General features: G+C 42.8%; 3 protein-coding genes across 7 annotated transcripts in view; 2 read left to right on the top strand and 1 right to left on the bottom strand.

Annotated features, from left to right (window-relative positions):
• mrpl11 (mitochondrial ribosomal protein L11) overlaps window positions 1-5,861 on the top strand; it is a 65,224-nt gene extending 59,363 nt beyond the window's left edge. For both annotated transcript variants that reach the window (XM_061788186.1, XM_061788185.1), the window contains 3 exons: window positions 3,165-3,258; window positions 3,735-3,894; window positions 4,977-5,861. In XM_061788186.1, coding sequence (XP_061644170.1) covers window positions 3,165-3,258; window positions 3,735-3,894; window positions 4,977-5,091 — 369 coding nt within the window. In that variant the 3' untranslated portion in view covers window positions 5,092-5,861. The remainder of the gene's footprint in view (window positions 1-3,164; window positions 3,259-3,734; window positions 3,895-4,976) is intronic.
• Window positions 5,862-6,283: 422 nt separating this feature from the next.
• ccdc85b (coiled-coil domain containing 85B) overlaps window positions 6,284-23,161 on the top strand; it is a 73,021-nt gene continuing 56,143 nt past the window's right edge. Inside the window, exons 1-5 of one of the 3 annotated variants that reach the window (XM_061786684.1) lie at window positions 6,284-6,340; window positions 6,608-6,675; window positions 7,709-7,794; window positions 17,876-17,976; window positions 18,083-18,129. The gene's annotated coding sequence lies outside the window, so the exon portion shown is untranslated. Of the gene's footprint in view, window positions 6,341-6,607; window positions 6,676-7,708; window positions 7,795-15,869; window positions 16,043-17,875; window positions 17,977-18,082; window positions 18,221-23,161 lie in introns of those variants that run through there. The other 2 variants (XR_009790366.1, XM_061786683.1) reach the window with 2 other exon arrangements.
• npas4a (neuronal PAS domain protein 4a) lies at window positions 9,472-18,578 on the bottom strand. Of its 2 annotated transcripts, XM_061786676.1 has the most exons (8): window positions 18,069-18,578; window positions 16,354-16,514; window positions 16,156-16,258; window positions 15,688-16,000; window positions 14,370-14,479; window positions 14,093-14,228; window positions 11,551-13,271; window positions 9,472-10,214 (listed from the first exon to the last, which is right to left on the bottom strand). In XM_061786676.1, the coding sequence occupies exons 1-8, from the start codon at window positions 18,244-18,246 to the stop codon at window positions 10,186-10,188; spliced, it is 2,751 nt and encodes a 916-aa protein (XP_061642660.1). In that variant the 5' UTR covers window positions 18,247-18,578; the 3' UTR covers window positions 9,472-10,185. The 2 variants fall into 2 exon arrangements, with proteins under 2 accessions (XP_061642660.1, XP_061642659.1); XM_061786675.1 differs by having other exon boundaries at window positions 14,093-14,479.

Genomic DNA, 23,161 nt, shown 5'->3' with positions numbered 1-23,161 from the left:
AACGCGCCATGAGCGACACGGTGCGAGTTGGACCGTCATGACTTTTTTTACATGGCGCTCGTTCCCTCCATGAACTGCGTCATCTTTTCTCACAATCGCAACCCCCACTTTCTACTGTGTCACATACTGTTTGGGGAAAAAAAAAAAAAAGTAAATATTGAGAGTCACCCCATGATCTTTATCGTCAACTCAAAAGCTGTGCTGCGCTCAAATCCAAAGCAATGCAATGCTGCCATCTACAGGGATCTGTTAGTCATTACAGCGCTTTGCAAACCTGAATTCCACAGACAAGATGGCCGAGGCCCTCTTCCACGCCTACCCGTTGAAAAACGTCCTTGATGAATTACAAATGTATGCTTCGGTAGCAGTAAACGCTTGGATGACAAATATAAACGGCCATACCAGTGAAGGAGTTAAGCTAAAACTCTCTCTCTCACACACACACACACACACACACACACACTGTAGTATTTTTGTGTTGACGTGGCTTTAAGGGTCGTGACATCAGGATCTCTTGTCTCCATTTACCATGTGCTTAGTTCAATGTTATTGTCATTTTTCTATTTGCGTTTTTCCCCATTGAATAAACGGATGCAAGTGCATTAGCAATTGTGGCTCTGCTTGTTTTTTCACTTCACTCAAAACAGTGGCCTATCATAACTCAAATTTGGGCAGAAAATTCACCACAGCGACATCTCCTAGCTCAGAAAAGCTCAGAAGTTGGCTCACTTGTACTGTATGTCCAGGTACAGTAAGAGCTCAGTCAATCCCTGCATTCGTGGATGAGCCTGTTCCATGATTAAGCTCTATCTTCAGTGACTAAGATGAGACTCTTCAACACCGCCATTAAAAACAAAGACGCACCACCCAAGTCGACTTCTCCGGCAAAAGACAGATGGCGCTTTCATGTTGACGCCATGTGGTGAAACCTACAGCCAATTAGCTGAGCCTCGCGTGAACAGCGAAAGTCTGGGGAATAGCAGTACGCCTGGCACTTGCTGCGTCTTTATCATCATCAAAATTACAACCCCAATTCCAATGAAATTATTGAACATTATTTTCAAATCATTGTATTCTGTTTTTATTTATGTTTAACACAACGTCCCAACTTCATTGGAATTGGGGTTGTACGCGCAGGTGTGGAAATACAAGCAGACATTGTCAGTGCGAAGTCTTGTTGACACTGCGTGGGTGCCCACATTTACATCGTGCGGTACTGTGTGTGTGTGTGTTTTTTTTAATGACTCTTTTCACAGCAGTTGTTTTGACAGTGTAAAACATTAAATTGTAGGACACGTACTTTGTACAGAGGTGGAACACTTTACATTTGGCTCGGATCTGGATAAAGGTGCAAATACAGGAATGTAGTTACTGTTCAAGATGAAATGCAATTATCGATAACCAAAATTAGCATAAATATCTCTGTTATCATTATATTAATAAAAGAATTGGAAATGTAATTAGAAAAAAAGATTATGTAATTCATCCATCCATCCATCCATGGATGGATGATAAAAATGTTTATTTTTCATCAAGCAACTACAATGGTGCCATGAGGTACGTGTTTAATTTGTACTTTGACCACGCTCATAACTATAAAACTCAAAACACTCCGTACTGCAGTACTGAGAAGCTCCTCTCTTGGCTCCACAGTACGGCAGTAATATTAGTCATTCTTCGCAGAGGACAAAGTATATCTGTCTGTGAGTATTGTTATATGGTTTGTCTACATTTGTTGCAGTACCCATTGTGTTCAGATATCAACACTGCCACATAGATGCTATTTGTTAGCCCGTGTGCGTATGGAATTTCGCTTTGTATGTTACCATTTAGGTAGCGGAGGGACGCTATGTGGTTGGTTGCTATAAATACACAAAGTGTACCTAATTGTCTTTGTTTTATGTTTATAGTTTGACAGTAATCTTCTGATGAGAGTGGCAATAAACAGCTTGCAGCCTCTTTTTTGAAGAATATTTACAAATTCGATCTGCCAAACTACTTGTTGTGAAGTGAGTTGAGTGACTGCCACCATGCAGCACTCACATCTCAAGTTTGCACTTGCAAGTCAAAAAATCGTCCGATCGAAAAACACGTAAGTCGGGTCACTCGTATCTCAAGGCATCACTGATTAGTTTTCATTTTAAAAAAGCGCAAGTGAACCCCCGTTTATCATGTGGGATACGTTCCATACCCGCCCGCAGTAGGTGAAAATCTGCAATATAGAGAGACCATATAAAAACATTTTTCTAAATAGTTATACCCCTCCCATAAACACATTTTAACTTATTAAAACGTGCTTGTTTTAAAAGCACATTCTAAACACATTTGAACACAAAAAAATTGCAAGCATAAAATACCTGTATGTAGAATTTACTGTACTGTTCATATTGCAGTGTTCAATGTACAGAATTGATGTGCTGGGTCTTGGTGAGGTGGCGTGTGACGACAGCGTGACTTTCATTTCGTGAAATGATGTGGTTTGGGAGAACATTTTGGCGTTTAAATATACGATGTTAAATTTCGGTTTTGTTCTATGTTTAACTTTTACAGTAAACTGCAACTGGCACTGACAAATAAACAGCTTGACGCGAGCACGCTGTGCCTCTTATTTGGAGAATGACGCAAGCGAGAGTCTTCTTCCTTTCCTCAAAGTGATGTTACCGTACACGATAGTCTCCCATTTCTTGAAAGCTGGAGAGTGTGAACCCGCGTAAAGGAATACTTTAAAAAGTATCTTTTGATATGTTTGAGTGTGTTTTAATAAGTTGAAATATGTTGAAAGCGGGTGGATGGGGTAAAATTGATCAAACAAAAATTCGATGGTCTCCGTTGCTTGCAGATTTTCACTTGGGTCTGGAACATATCCCTGCCAGTATTATATCAGGCTGCGTTATCAGCTGAATGTATTCACAAAGAACTGCTCAATTCTTGTTGGCTATATTCAAGCTTTTAAAGCGCTTCTTTTCAACTCAAGCACTCTTTATCAAGTTGTTACTTATTCCTGCTTGAGGCTCCTAACCGTATCATTTTTTTAACTCAAATGTTTGTATGACTTTTAAAGGCGTATTATTTTTTCTCAGGCATGAAAAAGACTTTGATTTGATCCGAGCATTCTGCCCTAAGGGACTGTTAAACGATAATAAGCGCCACCCTTGTCTCCCCAGCCCGACAGGACGTACGACCTTCACATCGGTCAACCCACCGTCTCGTACTTCCTCAAACAAGCGGCGGGCATCGCCAAAGGAGCCGGAAAGACAGGTGAGACATCTGAAATATTCCCTTTTGCCTTTTGAGCTTTGGTCCTGAGTGGTGTTGCTTTCACAGCGCTGGCAACTCAGACCGACTCTCAGCTCTACAGTAAAGAGAATGGCTAATCCCTCCTCGGCTGTATTTCCACCCCCCCCGGGTGCAGACGTTGACTTCTAACACCCAGCTCCACCCCGCTGTTGTGGAGTTTTTGGAATAGAGAAATGCAGTGAACCCCCGTTTATTGCAGCGGATACGTTCCGGACGCACCTGCTGAAAATCTTTGATGTACAGCGAATACAAAGAATTATGTGTTGAAAACATGTGGGAGGAGTAAAACTATTCAGTTTTCATATGGTCTATGTATATCAAAGATTTTCAGCCGGTGGGTCTGGAAAGTATCCACCGCCGGAAATGGCTGTTCACTGAAAATGTAATAAACAAAATAATAATAAAGGTAAAGAATCCATTTGCCGTTGCATTTGAAGGGCACGAGACGGCGGGCGTGGTGTCGGTGCGAGCCGTGTACGAGATCGCCCAGGTGAAAGCCCAGGACGAGTGCTTCAAGATGAGGAACACCTCGCTGGAGAACGTGGTCAAAAGCATCGTGGGCTCGGCCCGCTCGCTGGGCATCAAGGTGGTCAACGAGTAAGTGGCGCCACCGTGGCGCAACCGACGCCTTTTTTTCTTAGTTCAGTTCAGTCTGCACAAGTCGCTTCAAGTTTTGGTCTTTTTTTTTTTTTTTTAGATAAAAAGTAAATTGTAATATTGAAATATTTTTTTTTTAATGAAAAGTCATATTACGAGACCAGTCGTATGGTTTCAAGAATAAACTTCTATATTTTATCGATAAAACAATAATATATTTTCACAATTAAAGATGTAATATGAGAATAAAATCATATTTTTGAGAATAAACCCTTACAGATTTGAGAATAAATTTGTATATTTTTAAGATATCACATTTTGAGAGAAGCCTTGCACATGTTCGAGAAAATCTTTTTTTAATGTATTTTTTTAGATTAATCAAACTATTGAGAATAAAGCAACAAAGTTTTTTTAGATAATTGTTTTTTATATATTCGAAATTAAAATTTAGAGACATTTTTTTAGAGAAAAATAATATTGTTAGATTAACGTTGTTTATCTTTTTGAGAAAAAGGTAATATTAGTCACAATATTCCAAAAATAGTTCATAAAAGAAAAAGTTGTCTTTTTGTAAGATTAAAGTTGTAATATTACGAGGATAAATCTGGATACTTTACCCTAAAATTGCATAATTGCCTGAGTCACTTTTAGTGAGTCAATAAAAAAAAAAATACAAATGTGGTTGATAAAAATAGTTTTCTCTTGTTTCCGATAACGTTCAACTATTACGCTTCACCGCTAAAAGTCGTGTAGTTTTTAGAAAGTAATATATGTATAATAGTCATACATTTCTTTACATAAAAGTCCTAATGTTATTAGAATAGAGTCATTGTACAGTGTACAGACAGTGTTTTAAGTAACCTTTTAACATTCTCAAATTTCATAAAAGTGTGACGATTACAGCACAAATTGATGTTGAAACAACCCACTTTATTCTGCAGTAGATGCATTTTGCCGCTGCAAATATATATATATATATAGAGAGAGAGAGAGAGAGATTTATTTATTTTTTATTTTTTTATTTTTTTTTAATGAACCAAAGCCCAGCATCCCCTAATCCTTCTTTCTGGTTGTGTGTTCAGCCTCTCCGCTGGCGAGTACAAAGTGTTCTTGGAGCAGCGAGAAGAGAAATTGAAGGCAGACGCGGAGGCAGCGGCAGCTGCGGCTGAAGCGCCGCCGCAAGGCAAGAAGAGATGAACGGAAACCTCATGCTGTGGCACTTTACTGACACCTACAGGCCGTGTGAGGTGCACCACGGTCCTCTCGGGAAATAATCTTTACATTCAGGTTAAGTACAACGGCGAGGTGCACTAGTAGAAGGACGAGGGCCCATTATTATTATTTTTCAACTACTGTGGCATTTCTGCCACTCTAGTAGCACAACTTTGGCATACTAGTAGGACAACCATGTTACAAGTTAGGCAAAACTGTGCACTAATTAACATCTTCATCCTAATAGTATCACTAGTGAAGTGCTAATGTTAACTAGTAGAATTTGATGTCACCAGCAGTACTATTAGCACACAGTTGTCAACTCGTGCACAGATTTACCTCACTAGTAACATGTAGTTGTCCTACTGGTGAGGACAAAGAGTGTCCTTGATAAGGACGCCACTAGTAGTGACACATTCCTACAGGTTGGACCCAGCAATGTTGCTAGTGCAGCACTGTAGTTTACCACAAAGGTTTAATTGCAAACTAGTCGGCCAACAGTGGTACTAGTTGTAGTAAAAACATTACTAGTGAGACAGTCGATCTACTAGTGCTCCCTAGTCATTCTACGAGTGCGCTGGATTGTCTTACCAGTGAGGACAGAGCGTGTACTAGTATATGGGCCTTAAGGTGGATGTCAAGGATATGGAATAAACAGCTTTCCTTACCTGCCCATTCCTATTTATACTCATTGTATACACGTACCAATGTATATGTATGTGAAGCAGCACTGAATAAAAAAAAAAAAAATTCAACTCTCTCAAGAATGCGTACTGTCCATTTGACCGGAAATTCCTTACACTCCAGTCCTCCCCAAAAGATGTCTGTTGCACCGTAGACGTTTTCCACATGGTGTCGCTCTTACGTAGCACCATAGTTTGACACACGCTTCCCCTCACTCATTATGTGCCTTTCACTTGAAATTGCTCACACGGTTCCAGCTTTATAGGTGTGCTAGGGAAAATAAAGTTGTCTAAGCATTGATTTCTTTCACGTCACTGTTATAAAGCCCTAAATAGGAAAAGGTTGACAGGTGTCGCTTCTCATTCCGTTTGTGCACCTTTCTCATTCGTTTTTTTTTTTTTTTTTAAATAAATAAAAAAAAAAAAATGTTGCACCACACATAACAAAAACACTTGTGACTGTACATTTTGACCTGACATTTCACAGACTCTCGTCCACAAGAGATTTTGCTGCCCCCAATCCCCCAGTAGTCATTGGTCATTATAAGATGGTGAGTATTTTGTTTATTTATTTTTGAGTATTTTTGTTTATTTATTTATTTATTTTACAACCCCAATTCCAATGAAGTTGGGTCATTGTGTTAAACATAAATCAAAACAGAATACGATGATTTGCAAATCCTGTTCAATATATATTTAATTGAATACACTACAAAGACAAGATATTTAATGTTCAAACTGATAAACTCGATTGTTTTTAGCCAATAATCATTAACTTAGAATTTTATGGCTGCAACACGTTCCATTTCTATTTCTAGCAGACGAGGGCAGCAGACGACTGATCCACTGACGACGACTCTGCAGCTCAGCTTCCTCTCCCACAAAGGTCCGTATCTAACAAAATGTATACTTGATTAAATTAATACTATATATATATATATATATATATGCTCACAAAATTCCCCTTGATATATTGCAGTTTGTCTGTTGCAGTCCTACTATTTTGCAGAATTTTCTGTTAGACACAACACTTTTTTGCGTGCCAATACAAAAAGTTGAATGTGTTTCAATGTGATTACAGCATGTGGGAGGGGTAGTTTAAGCTTTAAACTTTGAAACAATCTTTTTTTTTTTTTTTTTTATTCCATTCTGTATTCTCTATACATTGTATGCTTACAAATATTTGGGTGTGTTTGAATGCATTTGTATTGTGTTTAACGAAAGTGACTGAAAGACTGAAATGTACTTCAGTACAAAAGTAAGAAGGACAAATGAACACAAAACACAATGAATGAGCTCATGATAACAACTGAAAAAAATGTGAGTAATTGACGCCCTAAAAAGCTTCCTATTGATGCCACAAGATGGTGGCAAAGCACTAGTTTTGTCTCAATTAAATTCCTCAACGCACTTCAACATAGTTCTTTGATGCCAAGATGCCACAAAATGGCAGCAGAGCACGACTCGTCTAAATTAAATTCCTCAACTCACGTCAACCTAGTTCGTCGACACCAAGATGCCACAAGATGGCGGGAAAAGACTATTTTTGGCGAAATGAGCTCCTCAACCCAATACAAGATAATTCCTTGCCATCAGGATGCCACTAGATGGCGCCAAGGTCTTAATAAGAGGATACGAGAGAAAAAAAAAATCAATGGATAGATGAAAAGGTGAATTTGCAAACGTTGAGCCCCGATTATGCAGGGATTCACCATATTTGTAAATGGTTACTTCCCACCACTGCAGTCGAGTGTACTGGAATTGATGTGTATGTGATTTCTGTGTAAAATTCTTCTACAGTAGCGGTATATATTGAGCAGTTAGATAGCCTTTGAAGCCTCATTTAGTCCCACGAGCCTCTTTTTACTGTACCTCTAAATTTAGCTCGCTGCTTTCGTCTCCCCCTCTCGTCACTCCAGCCCTCCCCGGCCCGAGCCCGCTGAATCGAGGCTGAGAATAGAGCGTGGCGCCGGAATGCCTATATATGGAGCGCTCATAGTCGCAGGTACGTGGAGTCGATGTGAGATTTGTAAAAGGAGGCGTGCGTGTCATCATCATCATCATCCTCATCGTCGTCGTCGTAGGCGGGAGGCTAATGTGTGTGCGCGTGCACATACTGTTACGCACAAAGCCGAGCACATGCGTCACTCGGAGTCAGATGGAGCCTCATTCTGTCTCGTCATGCGTGTGCGTCAGCGCTGTTGCCGAGCGAACCTCGCTCCGGGGGGAAGAAAACGAGGGCTGCCGACGAGGAGGAGGAGGAGGAGGAGGATGACGATGGTGACGATAATGATGACGAGGATGCGGGTGCTGATGCTGAGCTAAGAGGGGGCTCTTTTATGACTGACGACGCATCGGCCATAGAAATTTTTCTCTTTGTATATTTCATATGTGCAACCTAGGGAAAAAACATGCTACATCATATCTGTTACACATACACTAATACAATTGTATATGTACTCTCAAGGTCGGGACTGACAACACATCAGCAGCATTATAAGTGCACTTTATTATAAATGCATTTGTCCACATTCAAATACATTTAAAAGCGACACATTAGAACACTGATCCACAATGTCCATTCTGCAGTTTATATATATATATATATATATATATATATATATATATATTTTTTTTTTTTTTTTTTTTTGATACCATAGAAATCTCTCTTTATATATTTCCTATATACAACCCTTCATACAAATGTGTACAACCTTCTGGCAAAAGAACATATTCACATCCCACATACAGTAATACAATTGTACACGTGTATATATTAAATTAGCCGTTTAATAGCTAGAAAGTAGGAATCAATCCTTTACTTGACCGTAGACAACTCTACGTGAGCGTGTCGACACCGTTGGAATCGGAGCGTCCTCAAGCCGTGTCGCTTGGTGAAGTGATAGAAAGAAAGTAATAGCAGCCCCCTTCCTCCCCCCAGTCGCTAAAAAGTCGATTGTGCCTCACGACTGGAGTCCCCACAAGTCACTTTGTCCAAGAAAAGGACACGCGTGATCAGCAAGGAAGCTGCTATAAGCTGCCAGCATTGCAAATATTAGGGTTGCAAAATTGCGGGAATGTTCAAAGTTGGAAATGTTCCATGGGAATTAACAGGAATAAACAAACCCAAAAAATAATAAAATTACAAAATTGAAGATTGAATCTTAATAGGGGACTTAATTATAGTTGGGGAAAAATATATTTTAGGACAATCCTGACTGAATTACTGACTGAATAACAAAATTCTGCAAGTATTTGGCCTGAGCACAATAACAGCAGATAAGTGAGTTTTTTTAGCGAATAAAAGAGTAGGTCCCCCCCAAAAAATCTGTGAGTAGGCAAATTTGTGTTTGTCGCAACTCGAATATGGTACTTTGCCTTCACTCACAAGTTCCCCAATTTACGAATTTTTGGAGAAACGAGTCGTATCTTGGTCAATTATTTATCAATTTATTTACTTATTTTGCTTTGTGTTGCGAGCCAAAATTTGAGGTACAACCGTGCTATATTTATTTTGAATGGAGGTCTGCTTTTGACAAAAAAAAAAAAAAGTTTCCAAATTGGAATACAGCCAAAATTCCTCAGCTTTACTTCCCATGGAAATTTACTCGCAAATTCCGCCCCTTTGCAACCCTATCAATGCCCCCTAAACCCCCCAAACCCCCCCGCCGACCCCTGAAGGGTCCACATTCAGAGTCTAAATACAATATACAGTACAAAGAAAGAGCGCATAGGTGGCATAAGCCAGCATCTCTTTACATGCTTTTTTTTTCTGTTTGTTTGTTGCACATCGCACAGGTCAACGCAAGTTCAGATGGACAGACAGATATGGAATGTTAAAGGTTTTCAAGCCGCAAACTCAGAATACAAAAGCTTAGTAGAGTTTGGGAGTGTGCTTTCAATTCAAAATGTGTGTAAATATCACACTCGAGTACCTTTTGAGTTTTGAGTTTGCGTCAGGCAAAAAAAGTGCTAGAAGTCATAAATCAACTCTATATTAAAAAAAGCTTTTTTTTTTTTTTTTTTTTTTGTCCACGTTCACAACAGATATTTTTTCACTACGAGTGAATACAAATGCATGTCTGTAAGTTAAACAACGCTTAACGGGTTCAGATGGCGCATCTGAAGCGGGGGACAACACATGGACTCAGGACTCAGTCAGTCGGGCGTCCATGTTGTTGTTTTAAATGTTGCACCAGGTTTAATAGAATACAGCTTAATGATGGAACAAAAAATAGAAAGCCCATTTTTTGTTCTCGGAAGAGACATGTAGGCATCAGTCCTTTATACATTATGTATATTTATACACTTAAATATGTTTTACTTTGCAGTAAAAGTGTGTCTCCACAAAATATGACAATATGCCATACTTGATGAAGTAAGTCACAGACTTATTTTAGAACGGAGGGATGCTTCCACTCCCATCTGAAAGACAAAAAAAAGTAGAAATAAGTCAGCCGTGTGGTCATGCTGAACATCATCAGACAAAAGAAAGAGGACTAAAATGACTTTAAAAATATCTTGGATACTGAAGACTGAACTAATGTATAAGTAATGTAATTTTCAACGATGCCCCCCAACCACAAACATACTCAACAGTCTAACGCTACTCACAAAAGGTTTGGGATGTATGGCTTCAGGGTAAAATTTCAGGCTGAACCTAAAGTGCACTACAACATTTACAGGTGAACTTAATTTGACCTTCTCTGAACTTTTGAATGTCCAACATTTTGACGTTTCCGTACTTTTGCGCAGAGCTTGCTCTTTTCTAAGAAGGAGCGGAATGGAAAAAAATCACAATCGATCCATGAGAATTGCCAAGGAAATCCACTTCAATGCCTTTCTGTGACTCTTCTAGTCTCTCTGTACCTCTGTGATAACACTCTACACTTAGGGCCCACTTGCTGTTTTAAAGCCTTGTCCTATAGTGTCAAGCATTTGTGACGTGACGTCTTGGGTCACATCCACTTTTCGTTTTTAAAAAAGTTTCCCGTAAACACAGAATCCGTTCAAAGAATGTGAGCGTCCACATGAAGACCCTGAACTGCTGCAGTTTATACGCCAGGCCTGAAGTAGCGCTGTAACGCTGGCACAGGAAGTGACCAACAACAGAGAATAAGAATTCCATGTGACGTAATATACTCAAAACAATGGCGAGGAATATTAAGGAAGCAAGAAAGGAGACACTTGAGATAACTGACAACTAGGTGGAACTTCTGCTTCCTAAAAAAAAAATCCTAGATCACTACCTTGAACATGCGACTTGGGGATCCACCATTCTTAATGGCGGTGTTAGCGCATGATCACACGAGGACTGGGACAACCACGTCGTCGTCGTCTCAGGAAAGATGCCTGTGTGTTGTGCAAATGGAAATTTGAAGGCAGCGTTTTGAGATCTATCCCCTCTGGGACCCAGTTTCAAAATTGACGTGTCACTGTGTCATCAGCAAGTTGCAACAGAGAAGACTGGAAGGTCACAGAAAGGTGTAGAAGTGGATGTCGTGGTAAATGTTCCTGGTTCAAACACCTGTTGTGAATTTTGAGATGCAGTTCCTCATTACAGAACAGCAAGTTGTTACACTGCTCAACATTTTAGTGCTTCTTATATATGGGCATTCAAAAGTTTAGAGTAAAGGTTTGAGTACACCCCAAAGCCCAACATAGCTAACATTTTGGTAGTAGTTTCTTCAAGACTAAATGTTATGTAAGATTGTCAAGAACTGAATCTACAATTGTATATAATGTTCCATCCGGAACTCACCTTTGTGGAAGCACTGTGGCGATGGATGACACTGGAGTTGATACAACTCAGGTTGTTGCCCTAAACCAGGGGCGATCGAGGCACCTGCCCCAAACATGGGCTCCAGCACGGCCAGTTCCTCCAGGAGGGACTGAGCGCAGGAGGCGGTGGGTGCGGGGGAGACGACCGGCGTGGTAGAGGCAGCAGTAGTGGGGCCCGGCGAGGCGGTGAGGATGAGCGGAGGAGAAGCCGGTATGGAGGAGCACGAGGTCATGGGAGATGACGCCACCTCCATTTCCATGGCTTCCTCCGTCATCTCCTCCTCCATTGCGGCCTCGTCGGTCTCCCCGCACCCGTCCGCCAAGTTAGGTTGCGCCGATTGGACGCTACAGAATTGGCCCGCTCCCCCAAACTGGGAGGCTTGGTGCCAGCACACTGGTGTCTGAGGAGACGCCGGGCTCGATGGGTCCGGGTTGGGGATCGGTGAGGGGGACCGAGGGGGCACGTCTTGGAGGAGGGTGTCCAGGATGCTCTCTTCAAACAGAGAGGTGTCGTCCTCCAGGAACACGGGAATGTCCAGGCCTCGCCACGCTTTGATGGGATAAAATTCGCGAAGCATCTCGGCAGGAGGTTGGAAGGGAGACGGAGGGTTGGACAAGGGGGACATGGACGGAGGCGATAGCTTGGACAGGAGGGGGTCCAGGTAGAACCCCTCGGCCAGGGAGCTGATGTGCTGGGCCAGCAGGGAGATCTCCGCCCTCTCCTTCTCCCGCTCTCTCTCCAGGGAGAAGAAAGAGAGGCAAGGTTGTTTTCCAGGGGACGCCTCGGGGGTGAGGAGCCCCTCGGGGGGACACTGAAGAGGCCCCAAGGGCACGTCGACGTAGAGCGGACCCCGAACCTCGGGAAGGGTCATCACCGTGCAGTCGCCGTCCCCCGGGCTGTCTGGCGTGGGGGGCAGTTTCTCGTACAGGGCTCCGCAGCAGGGATCCACTGCGAAGAGAAGTTCCGTGGACAGGTTGGGAAGGCTCAGGGGGAGCTTGGTGGACAGGTTGGTCGGCGGTGTGGGGCTGGAGGCGGTGGTAGTGGGCGGCGCCGCGGAGGAAGCCGAAGCGGCCATGGAGGTGGTGGCCGTGGACGTGGTGGCGGACGGGGGAGGCGTGGTGGTGCCGGTGGGGTCGAAGCTGAAGAGGGGTTCCCCGAACGGGAAGCTAGCCCCTCCAATGTGGGGGGTGTAAGGAGGCGTGCACACAAACTCTTTGGTCTGCTGAGTTTGCGAGGTGGGCATGGGTGGGAGCGGCAGGGGGAGAGCCGGCAGAGGGGGGTCCAGCTCGAACGAGGGTGGCATGAGAATGTTCTGGGTTAAAAAGTCCAAATCGGACACCGTCTCCACCGTGACCGGGGTTGGAGAGGGCGCCGCCGAGGGGCTGCGCACCGGAGGCGGCTGGAAAAAGACCTCCTCCTCCAGGGACGAGATGCTGGAGCGAGGCTCCCCCTCCACCTGCATGGCCTCTGTCGCGGAGCTCGCCCGTTCGTCGGAGGAGGCCACGCTGCAGCCCGCCGTACTGAAGTCGAAGGACTGGCCCGACAGGCCGCTGCTGCCGGGCGTGAACACCTGGTCGGGGCTGGACAGGGTGTCGGGGGACTGGAGACTTTCCTGCTGGGAGGGGCCGGAGCTCAGGACTAGGCTGAGCTTAGTCTGCTCGGAGCTCATCTGTTGACGCACTGACCAGGCCTCCGACTCACTGAGATGAGAAAACAACAAATGTTAGGTGGGAACACACGCCTTTCAAGGATCACAATTAGCTAAAGTGTTTACCCGCGTACTGAGGATTCAACTATACACAGATTTTTCCGGGCAACCAAACCACCGTTATTTGCTGAGAAAACTCCCTTGTTTGTTTTTGTTCCCTGTTGAAGTCAGTTGAGGATTTTGTTTTTGACAAAAGTAGTGAATTGGTGCCATCTTGTGGCATCTTGGTGCAAAGGACTTATGTTGAAGTGAGTTGAGGATTTTCTTTTAGACAAAAGTAGTGATTTGGCGCCATCCTTGTACCAAGGAACTATGTCAAAGTGAGTTGGGGATTTTCTTTTCGACAAAAGTAGTGATTTGGTGCCAAGGAACTGTCTTGAAGTGATTTGAGGAACTACATTTAGACAAATGTAGTTCTTTTGGCATGATCTTGTGGCATCTTGGTGCCAGGTAACTATGTTGAAGTGGGTTGGAAAGCTCCATTTTTGCGAAGGTAGTGCTTTGGCAGCTTCTTGTGGCAGCTTGCTTCAAAGCAACTATATTGATGTGAGTTGAGGAACTTCATGTACACGAAAATAGTACTTTGGCGCCATCTTGTGGCATCTTGGTGCCAAGAAACTATGTTGAAGTGAGTTGAGGAGCTCTATTTAGACCAAAGTAGTGGTTTGGCACCATCCTGTGTATGAGTACCTTAAGGTGGAATAAATTTTTTCCATAGCAGTGTGATATATCATATCAAATATGTGCCCTGGCTCACCAAACGTCGGAAAGCGTGTTGCGTTGTCGCAAATGGCACGAGGAGGCGTTGCGTACCTGATGACGTAGTTGCTGCTGCTGATAGGGACGTCTCCGGGCTGCAGCTGGAGCACCATGTAGAGCCAAACCCACGTCTGGTCCTGAGCTTGCAGGCGCACCACCATCTCTGCTCGGCCTTCTCCTCCCTCTCGCACTGTTGAGTCATAGCACAACTTAGTAATCCCATTAATCATCCTCTCTATTTTTTTCCCCCTTGGTTTTCTCAGTGTGGCACTAGTAGGCATGGTGTTGCTGTTCCTGCGTACGCGTGGGTGTTTTGTGAGTGAACACTTACGCAGGCTTCGGTGCTGAGCGGAGGCGTGTGACAGATCGTGCGGGTGGAGGAGGCTGTACCAGGAGCAGGAGCATAACGTGGCCACGTCGTAGCCCAGATAAGAGTGCACACTGCGAGGGTGGGGGGGGGGGGGGGGGGGGGCACATTATGTTACTGGATGTACATCAACATTAGGACAAGCTAATAATTCAAGACTTAAAATAAATAACTTACATTTTTAAAAAAATTAAAATATACTTTTTTTTAAAAATCCTGAACTTTTTGCTCAACTATACAATATAATATACGTAACTAAATATATACACTATATAACTATTCAGGTAACTAACTATAGTATAAATGTACTTTTTTCTCAGAAGTCTTTATTTTTTTCAAAAAAAGAAATGTTTCCTTCGCTTCTTTTCTGTCCTTTCTCCCCTTATAGGGGAAAAATTGATTCAAGGACCCCCTCATAACCCGAACACCAATTAAACATAACTACTTATTTACTATATTTAAAATCTATTTTCTCAAAATATATTATTACTGGCGGCACGGTGAACGACTGGTTAGAGCGTCTGCCTCACAATTCTGAGGATCGGGGTTCAAATCCCGGCCCCGCCTGTGTGGAGTTTGCATGTTCCCCCCGTGCCTCCGTGTGTTTTCTCCGGGCACTCCGGTTTCCTCCCACATCCCAAAAACATGCGTGGTAGGTTAATTTTAGACTCTAAATTGCCCGTAGGTGTGAATGTGAGTGCGAAGTGTTGTTTGTTTGTATGTGCCCTGCGATTGGCTGGCAACCAGTTCAGGGTGTCCCCCGCCTCCTGCCCGATGATAGCTGGGATAGGCTCCAGCACGCCCGCGAACCGAGTGAGGAGAAGCGGCTCGATGGATATATTATTACTATATTAATAATATATACAGTATATTTTTATTCTCAGATACTGTATACATCTATTTTTCTCTGGGATATGAATTTCTCTGCATTTCTTTCCCTTGAAAATAAACTTTTTTTCTCAATTTCTTTTTTTTTTTTATAAAAAATGTTTTTTTTCAAAAATTGACAACTTTCTCAAATGTCTTTTTTTATTATTATTTCATTCAATATATAATAACATTTGTCCTTCCTTCCTTTCTGTCCTGTATCCCCTTTCTAGACTTTTTTTTTTATCAGCAATACACCCTTGAAAATATGCTTTTTTTCCCCCTCCAAATTATATAACCTTTTCAAAAACATGACTTTTCACCCGGAATTATAACCTTTTTTGAAAAAAATAACTTTTTCCGCGGAAATAATACTGATGAGTCTTTTGGAAGTATGAATTGTCGTCGAGCGTACCTGTCATGTGCAGCGCGCAGCCTCATGTCGCGCCCGTGCTGGGAGTGAAACCCTTCCAGGAACAGGTTGGTGTCGGCCAGAGGAGGAGCACCAGATGTGCTTTCTGGTCCACAGCGGGCAGGATGGCTCTCCAAAGGGGAGCAGAAACACACCCAGACCGGATTAGAGGTCCAGTAGGATCCGGGCGTCGCGCTGGCGGTTGGCGAAGCGGAGGGCGCAGAGAGGCAGCGAGCTCGGATCAGAACCAACTTGTTCCCGGCGCTCTGCCTGCGCACCGACTTGGAGGTGTTGAAGTGGCACCGGAACAGACGATCTGTGATGGAAAATAGGAGCGACGACGATGAGAACTGGCCGGGTAAAAAAAAACGAACATTTAAATCGGGTTTGAACAAAGTATGACACACGTGGAAATCACAAAAGTTTGCCCATCGCTGTTTTATCGGATTAATGTGGCTGGTCCCGTCTTACCCATCTCGGGGGAGGCTGTGCTGGACAGATTATTTCTGACAGTCATCTGATCTGAAGCATCAATGATGTCATACACGCTGTCTCCCTGCGCCACCAGGTCCACCTGACACACACATACACGCATGAGTTGCTGATCTTTAGACAAATAGATGGGTGTACTGTATATACAGTAGCCTAAATATGGATGCATGGTCTCACCATGGAGTGGCCCAGGTGGTCGGAGACTGTGTCGGACAGGTAGAGCAGCTTCCCCTCGGCTGTGAGCAGCATGAGGAAGCCCGGTATGGCCTGCATCAGGTCGGACAGCTCGGGCATGGACAGGAAGCGGGCGCTCGGCTCCACTGATGCGCTTCCCGCCTCTAGATTGGACAGGAACACAAAAACACGTCAGGAGGGCGCGTCGCAACCATCGACAGAGACTCGGGGTTAGCGGACGGCATCGGCGCCTAAAGATTGTGATGTCATTTACTTACAATTCAGTGAAAGTACATCAATTGAAAAACAAGCATTCTTACACATGTACGTGTACATGATTAAAATGTGCTCAACTGATGTCATTTTCCACTCTTCCTTGAAAATATTCAAATGTACATTAAATTTGAATTAAGTAATTTCAAAGGACATTTTCAGTGATGGATGTATGGATAGATAGATGATGACAAAGATGGATAAACTGATATAGATGAATAAAACTGTTCCCATTTTGTTCCTGCTTCTATAAAGATATGGAAAAGAGAATGTAGACCGAAATATAGAACTAAAGACGTGTTTATAGAAGCACATGAGGAAGGTGTTGTGCGTCAGCACCATGGATAGCGACTCGCTGTTGAGCGCATAAAATGTCAGCACCGCGGATAGCGGTTCTCCATTATTGCACCAATAAACTCTTGTGGATTGAGCGCACATTTTGCACAACAGCGTTCCCCAGCTTGCAAACAAAAACGTGAGCATAAATTCAAGTTACGAGCGAGCTTCAGATACGCCACTCGAGTGAGGCGAAAAAAGAAATGGGGAAATTTGCCCTGTATTGATTATTGGGACGAACTGACAAATACAAAATGAAAACACTCGCAAGGAGCATGGAGGAGACGCTCACACTAAACTAACCGTGTTGTAAATGGGCCCGCCCCTTAAAGGCACACATTAACACTTGAATACTGTTTGTGTTAGTGCGTGTGTGACTTGTTTATGTCAGTGAGACTTTTGGCTTAGTTACATTTGACAGAACGTTTCTTCACATTACTATCATTACTATGTTTTGTTATGTTTTACATTTTTGGAAACTAATTGATAGTATTTCAATTCATTTCAATGGGGAAAATTGATTTTATATCCGAGTAAATCTGTGGCTTGAAAAGAAAAAAGTGTGCATCTTCATTTTTTTATTTTCTGCTAAATTGGTGTACCAACTGAATTTCCCTTCAAGCACAGGTGTCAAACTCAAGGCCCAGGGGCCAAATCTGGCCCGCAATGTTATTTAATGTTGCCCGCGAAAGCAAATCATCTGTCAACTTCCATGATTCTTGCTCAAATTCTCATAATATAATAACAATAAATAGTATCGTTGAGACATTGCAAGCATTTTCTGTTTACATCAACTTGAACAATAGTTGAACAAACTATTATCCTTGACTTCTGATTTCCAAACTAGGTATCCATCAATCTGTTGTGTGTATGTAATAATATTATGAGGTGACTAAACATTGATATGGTTTTACAGTCAACGGCCCTCTGAGGGAAACCGTGACAACAATGTGGCCCGCGACAAAAATGAGTTTGACACGCCTGCGTTAAAGGATCTTCAATTGAGTAACAACCTTGGTGAGAAAACAAATTCAAATCGTAAGTCAAGGCAGCACTCTATACCGACTAATACCAACAAGTGTTTTGTTTTGTTCCCCCCCCCTCCTTACCCGGCGATGAGAAGAAGACGGATTTCCTGGTGTACATGCACGCCATCGACATGATGTGAAGGTAGGATAGCTTGGCTTTGTCCGCGTCGGAGATGGGCAACAAGTCCTTGAGGTTGCGGATCTCGGCGTTGATCTGGTCCCGTCTGGCCTTGGAGGCTCCTTTAGTTGAGCGGTACATACTTGTTACGGATGGTGGGGGGGAAGAAAATATCCCGCTTGGCACACAAGCACTCGTCGGTTATTGGACGTGCTTCATCGCAGCGCTCGGTTCGGCTCGGCTCGCCTCGATCCGGTGACAGTGTGTGAGGGACTCTGCTCGCAGGTGTCTTATATAGCCTGGGAGCGAGGGGGGCTCCCCGACGCAGCCGCGCCGACGTAAGAAGGACGAGAAGGAGGGAGGGAGGGATGAGGACGTTTCATCCGAGTGGATGCTGTGCGCGGCGCTCCTTTGGCTCCACTCCTCCCTCCCCCCACGCCGGCGGTGACTGCGCGCTGACGTCAGTGCTCCCCTCTCCCCGCCGATGACGTCGGCATGAAACGGGGAGCTCCGGCCACGCAGAAAGCCTGATTTGGACAAAACCGAGTAAGGGGCGGGGCCAGCGTAAAAAACGTAAAACGGTGTCACCCGGCGAGGAGGGAGGGAGAGAAGGAGGAAGAGGAGGGAGGTGGACAGGAGATGTGCTGCATCCAAGACGAGGAGGAAAAAGTGTTTGTTTGAATGCATTTGATTTCATTTTCTGGCTAGATGTGAGGAGCTTCTGCCACGCTTTCCTTCCAGCCTTCGAAAGTTCTAGCTCTCACCTCTTTCTCAATATATTCTTTTGATCTTTTTTTTCTTCTATCTTTCTGTCATTCTGCCTTTCTATCTTTGTTATTCTTTCTTTCAAGCCATCTCTTTTTATCCTTTCTGTCTTTCCATCATGCGGTCTATCCATTGTTCTGGCTTTCTGTCTGTCATTATCTTTCTATCCTTTTATCTGTCTTCCTGTCTTTACAGCTGTCTATCCAACTATCTTTCCATCATTCTAGCTGTCCTTCTGTCTATCTTTCTATATTTCTATCTGGCTATCATCTTTCAATTTCAATCTATCTAAGATTCAATCTGTCTCTCTCTGTATACATATACATACATATATATATGTATTATATCATACTTTATATATAAAACCTCTGCAAATTTGTATCGTTCTATCATTGTATCTCTCATTCTATCTAGTTATCGATCCATCTACCTATATTTCAGTGTATCACTCTATCTACGACATCTGTTAGAAATGAATGTGTGGTTCCGTATTCCTTATGTTTATGGTGAAAATGCTTGAATGAAGGGGGAGGAGCCAAGTCACACGAAGAATGAATGGAGGATTGGCTGGATGGATGGAGGAAGGAGGAAGGGGATGCATGGATGAGGCGCATGCAGCATCCCGCAGACATGTCTGTCAGTGCATGTGGGTGGGGGTCTAAAAATAGACTGAATGAATAGATGCATCTTACCTGTGACACACACAGACACACACACACACACACACGGGCTGCTGCGTGGCGCCCCCTGCAGCCACCCTTGTGCTATTTATAGACGAGGAAGAGCACTTGAATGGGCAAACGAGCACAATTTCTAATGAGAGCAAGAGCGAGAGATCTTTTTTTCTTGTAATATTTTGGCTACCTCATATAACTACACCATAATAATAAACATGTTGTAGCACGAATAGCCCTGTCAGCGCCAATCCAAATGCAGCATCGTTTTGCCTGTTTTGTTCGGGCACAATACAATCCAGTGCAGTGTTCGTAAAGCAGGTCATTAGATGGGTGTACCTAATGTTGTGTCTGAAGGCTTAGTATGGAAAGAAGTGTATATTGAACAGCTGTGTCTCCTCATTGGATGCTTGCCAGCGCTGCTGATGCTTTGTTCGCATTGGCATGCGATGACTTGAAATCCAGCCGTCCATCAATCATCCTATCCCATCTATTCATCCATCATCCATGCATCGTTCCGTCATTCCATCAGTTGTATCGATACATCATTCTATCATCTAGCCAACCATCCATCCATGTTTCTATCCTACTATTGTCTTTCTGTCATCTATCTATTTATACTTCTATCCATCCATAGCATCAATCCAAACAGGGCTTTACAGTGTAATGTTTATTAAAGAAGTATTTTTACTAATACAAACGTACCTAATGCTATTTCTCTTCAGTGCAGCTATAGACTTGTATCATTAGCCTAATAGCATAGTTGCCTAGGCTCATATTTGGTAACAGTACGTTAAAAATTAGTCTAAAAATATGTAATGTCATCGGCTTCTCATTTGACTAATTTGATGCATGATGTATCATATATACATTATATATTCCGAGGAAGACTATACCACTCTACCATTGTGCAACACTTTGAACTTTTAAAGGTACAAATAAATACTTACACATCATGATGCCAATCTGCATTAAAATGTGTGTTGCAACCTGGCAATGACATCACTCGCACTCGTTCGTCAACCAGCGAATCCATTAATGAAATACTAATCAAAGGTTGAGCTCATTTAGATTTTGAATGGACCCAAGATGAGGTGAGTCACGCTCCTTGTTTCACGAACAGAAAATAACATCACAAGTGCTCCTAATTATATGGACCACTCTAGTTTTACATGGCCTCCTATGGCAAATTCGGCATTATTATAGTTATCAGGTCTGTTTTTCAGGCCGTTCTTGAATTGGATTTTGCAAATGTCCCCACTGTGGGACTAATAAAGGTTATAGTAGCTTAGCTTATTTCATTAGGTGTTTACTTACCCACCTGGATATGTTCCAGACCCACTCGGTGATAGGTGAAAATATTGAGAGATTTTGAAACACATTGAAACTTATTAAAAGACAGATTTTAAAGTTTTCCATAGCACCTCGTCTCATTCTCTCGCTGTCACTAAATGAGAGACGTTTGAATACAAAAATATTTACCTAAAAGTCCACGAGCTTAATTCAAACGTATAATGCAAAATGCCAGAGACGGGCGAACAGAAATTGATGTCAATGTCATTGACGTCAACATATTTATAAACCTTGAAACAGCTGCCTTTTTTTTTTTAACACATCAAGCTGCAATATCTCCAACGAAAGAGAGGTAAACATATTTAAAAAGCAAAATGTTTCACCAAACAATATCAAAACAAAATTCCACTAGCTTAATGCTAACATTTAATGCGTAACCCCATAGATGGGCGAACGGAAATTAGCATTGATGTCACAGTAATTCTCTAAATTCAATGCTAAATTTGGACTTGCAAAACTAAAAAATCTTTTAACAAACACAGGAGTGTTCGTACGTCCAATATGTTGAGGTGAATGTATTTGTATTTCCCTTTGTGGGTGAGAGGGACGGGGCCGGAGCGCGAATAGCGAAAAGAAATGCATCTGATTAATGCATTACAAGTGCATCGGGATTAGTTCCCCCACGTTGTCCCCCAAAAATAAAAAACAAAAAACAACCAAAAATTGAAAAAAAATCTGCGAATAGGTGACTCTGTATGCGGGGATTCCACTGTATTAAAAATCTGCCATACAGTTTAGTGCACTGTTCCTAATGAAGTGGCCAGGGACTGTCCATAATGTCCAAGTCGTTTTTCATGGTTTGTGGCGAAGCACACATCATTTTATTCTGTGGCCGATGCAAGCTGCTCCGATTATGCATCGGTTGGTAAAAAGCAAAGCACTCCATGTTGTTTGTTCGTTCCACGCGAGGTACTCGAGCGAGCTGACGTCACGCCGCGCGACCGTTGTCGCCCTTGTCATGATAATGTCGTCCGCTGAGAGGCCGCCTTGTGTGTGAAGAGCTGCGTCTCCCACACAGCAAATAGCGGACACTCGAATGAATCCAATTACAGCGCAGCCGATGTGCGCTGGCAGGTTTTCATTCACCGTCGTTCAAATACTCGCTGGAAAACGACCGCATTGCATTCACGCTATCACAGCTGCACGTTCACTCATTACTTCATGTCATACATCCATCTACCACATTTATCTATCCACCAACTCTATCTATGTGCCAACCATACCTACAATATCTTACGATATCAATCTATCATCCGACCGTATACATCTACCGACTGACCATGTCTGCCTCCCGTATCGATCTACCACCTGTATCGATCTATCTACCATCCATATCAATCTAGCTTCCAACCTTATCTATCGCCCGTATCTACTATATGTATAAATTCTATCTATCTACTGTCCATATCTGCCTATCGATACCATATCTATAGTATCTACCAACCGAATCTATCTACTGACCGTATTCACCGGTATGTACCAACCATAGGGCTATCGATATACTGACCGTATCGATATGTATAGCTCATATCTGTCTACCGACTGTATCAATCTACCGTATTGATGTACTGTATCTACTGTATCTAACTGTCTGCTGTATCTATTTACTGTACCTATCTGCTATTTTGATCTACCGTACTATATCGCCGTACCATATCTATCGACTATTGATTGACTGGCTGTAGCTATCCATCTATGTATTGACCTTATCTAGGTCTTCTACGTAACTTTATTTAAGGAAAATGGTCACGGGTCAGAACTCATGTGAATGATCAATAAGTTTAACAAGTGACTCTTTTTAAAATCTCATGATATTTATCTCCTGCTTGTATGTGGCAGTAGGAGGTGTTGCTAGGCGACAGATTAGATCCTGCCTTCTTTTTTTTTCTTTTTTTTTTTCTCTCTCCAAGAAACAAAGTGGAGACCTTGAAATCTGTGGGTGTAAAAATAAGCACAGAAAGAAAAAATATATATATCACCTTGCTGGGACTTGTTGCGTGTCTGCTGTGCTGTCCCTCTTGTCTCTCCTATTCAACGTTGTCCCAAAAATGTCTTGGCCCACATCCTTGCTTTACACCTTGCATCTTCGTCAAACTCATCCAGTGAGCATTAACATCATTCCAATAACATACATTTTGCTGATAAATTTAAAGGACACCCTATTTATTCCATATAGGACTGTTTCTTTAACCAATCAACGTCAGCGTTTGTCCATCATCTGACTGGTGGGTCAGCACAAAATTTCACCGAGCAAAACATGTCTA

Source organism: Phyllopteryx taeniolatus, chromosome 10 (assembly GCF_024500385.1).
Source record: "Phyllopteryx taeniolatus isolate TA_2022b chromosome 10, UOR_Ptae_1.2, whole genome shotgun sequence".
In the NCBI taxonomy this organism is placed as follows: domain Eukaryota; kingdom Metazoa; phylum Chordata; class Actinopteri; order Syngnathiformes; family Syngnathidae; genus Phyllopteryx; species Phyllopteryx taeniolatus.
Note: the sequence above shows the minus strand (reverse complement) of the source record. Positions and strands in the feature narration are given on the sequence as shown.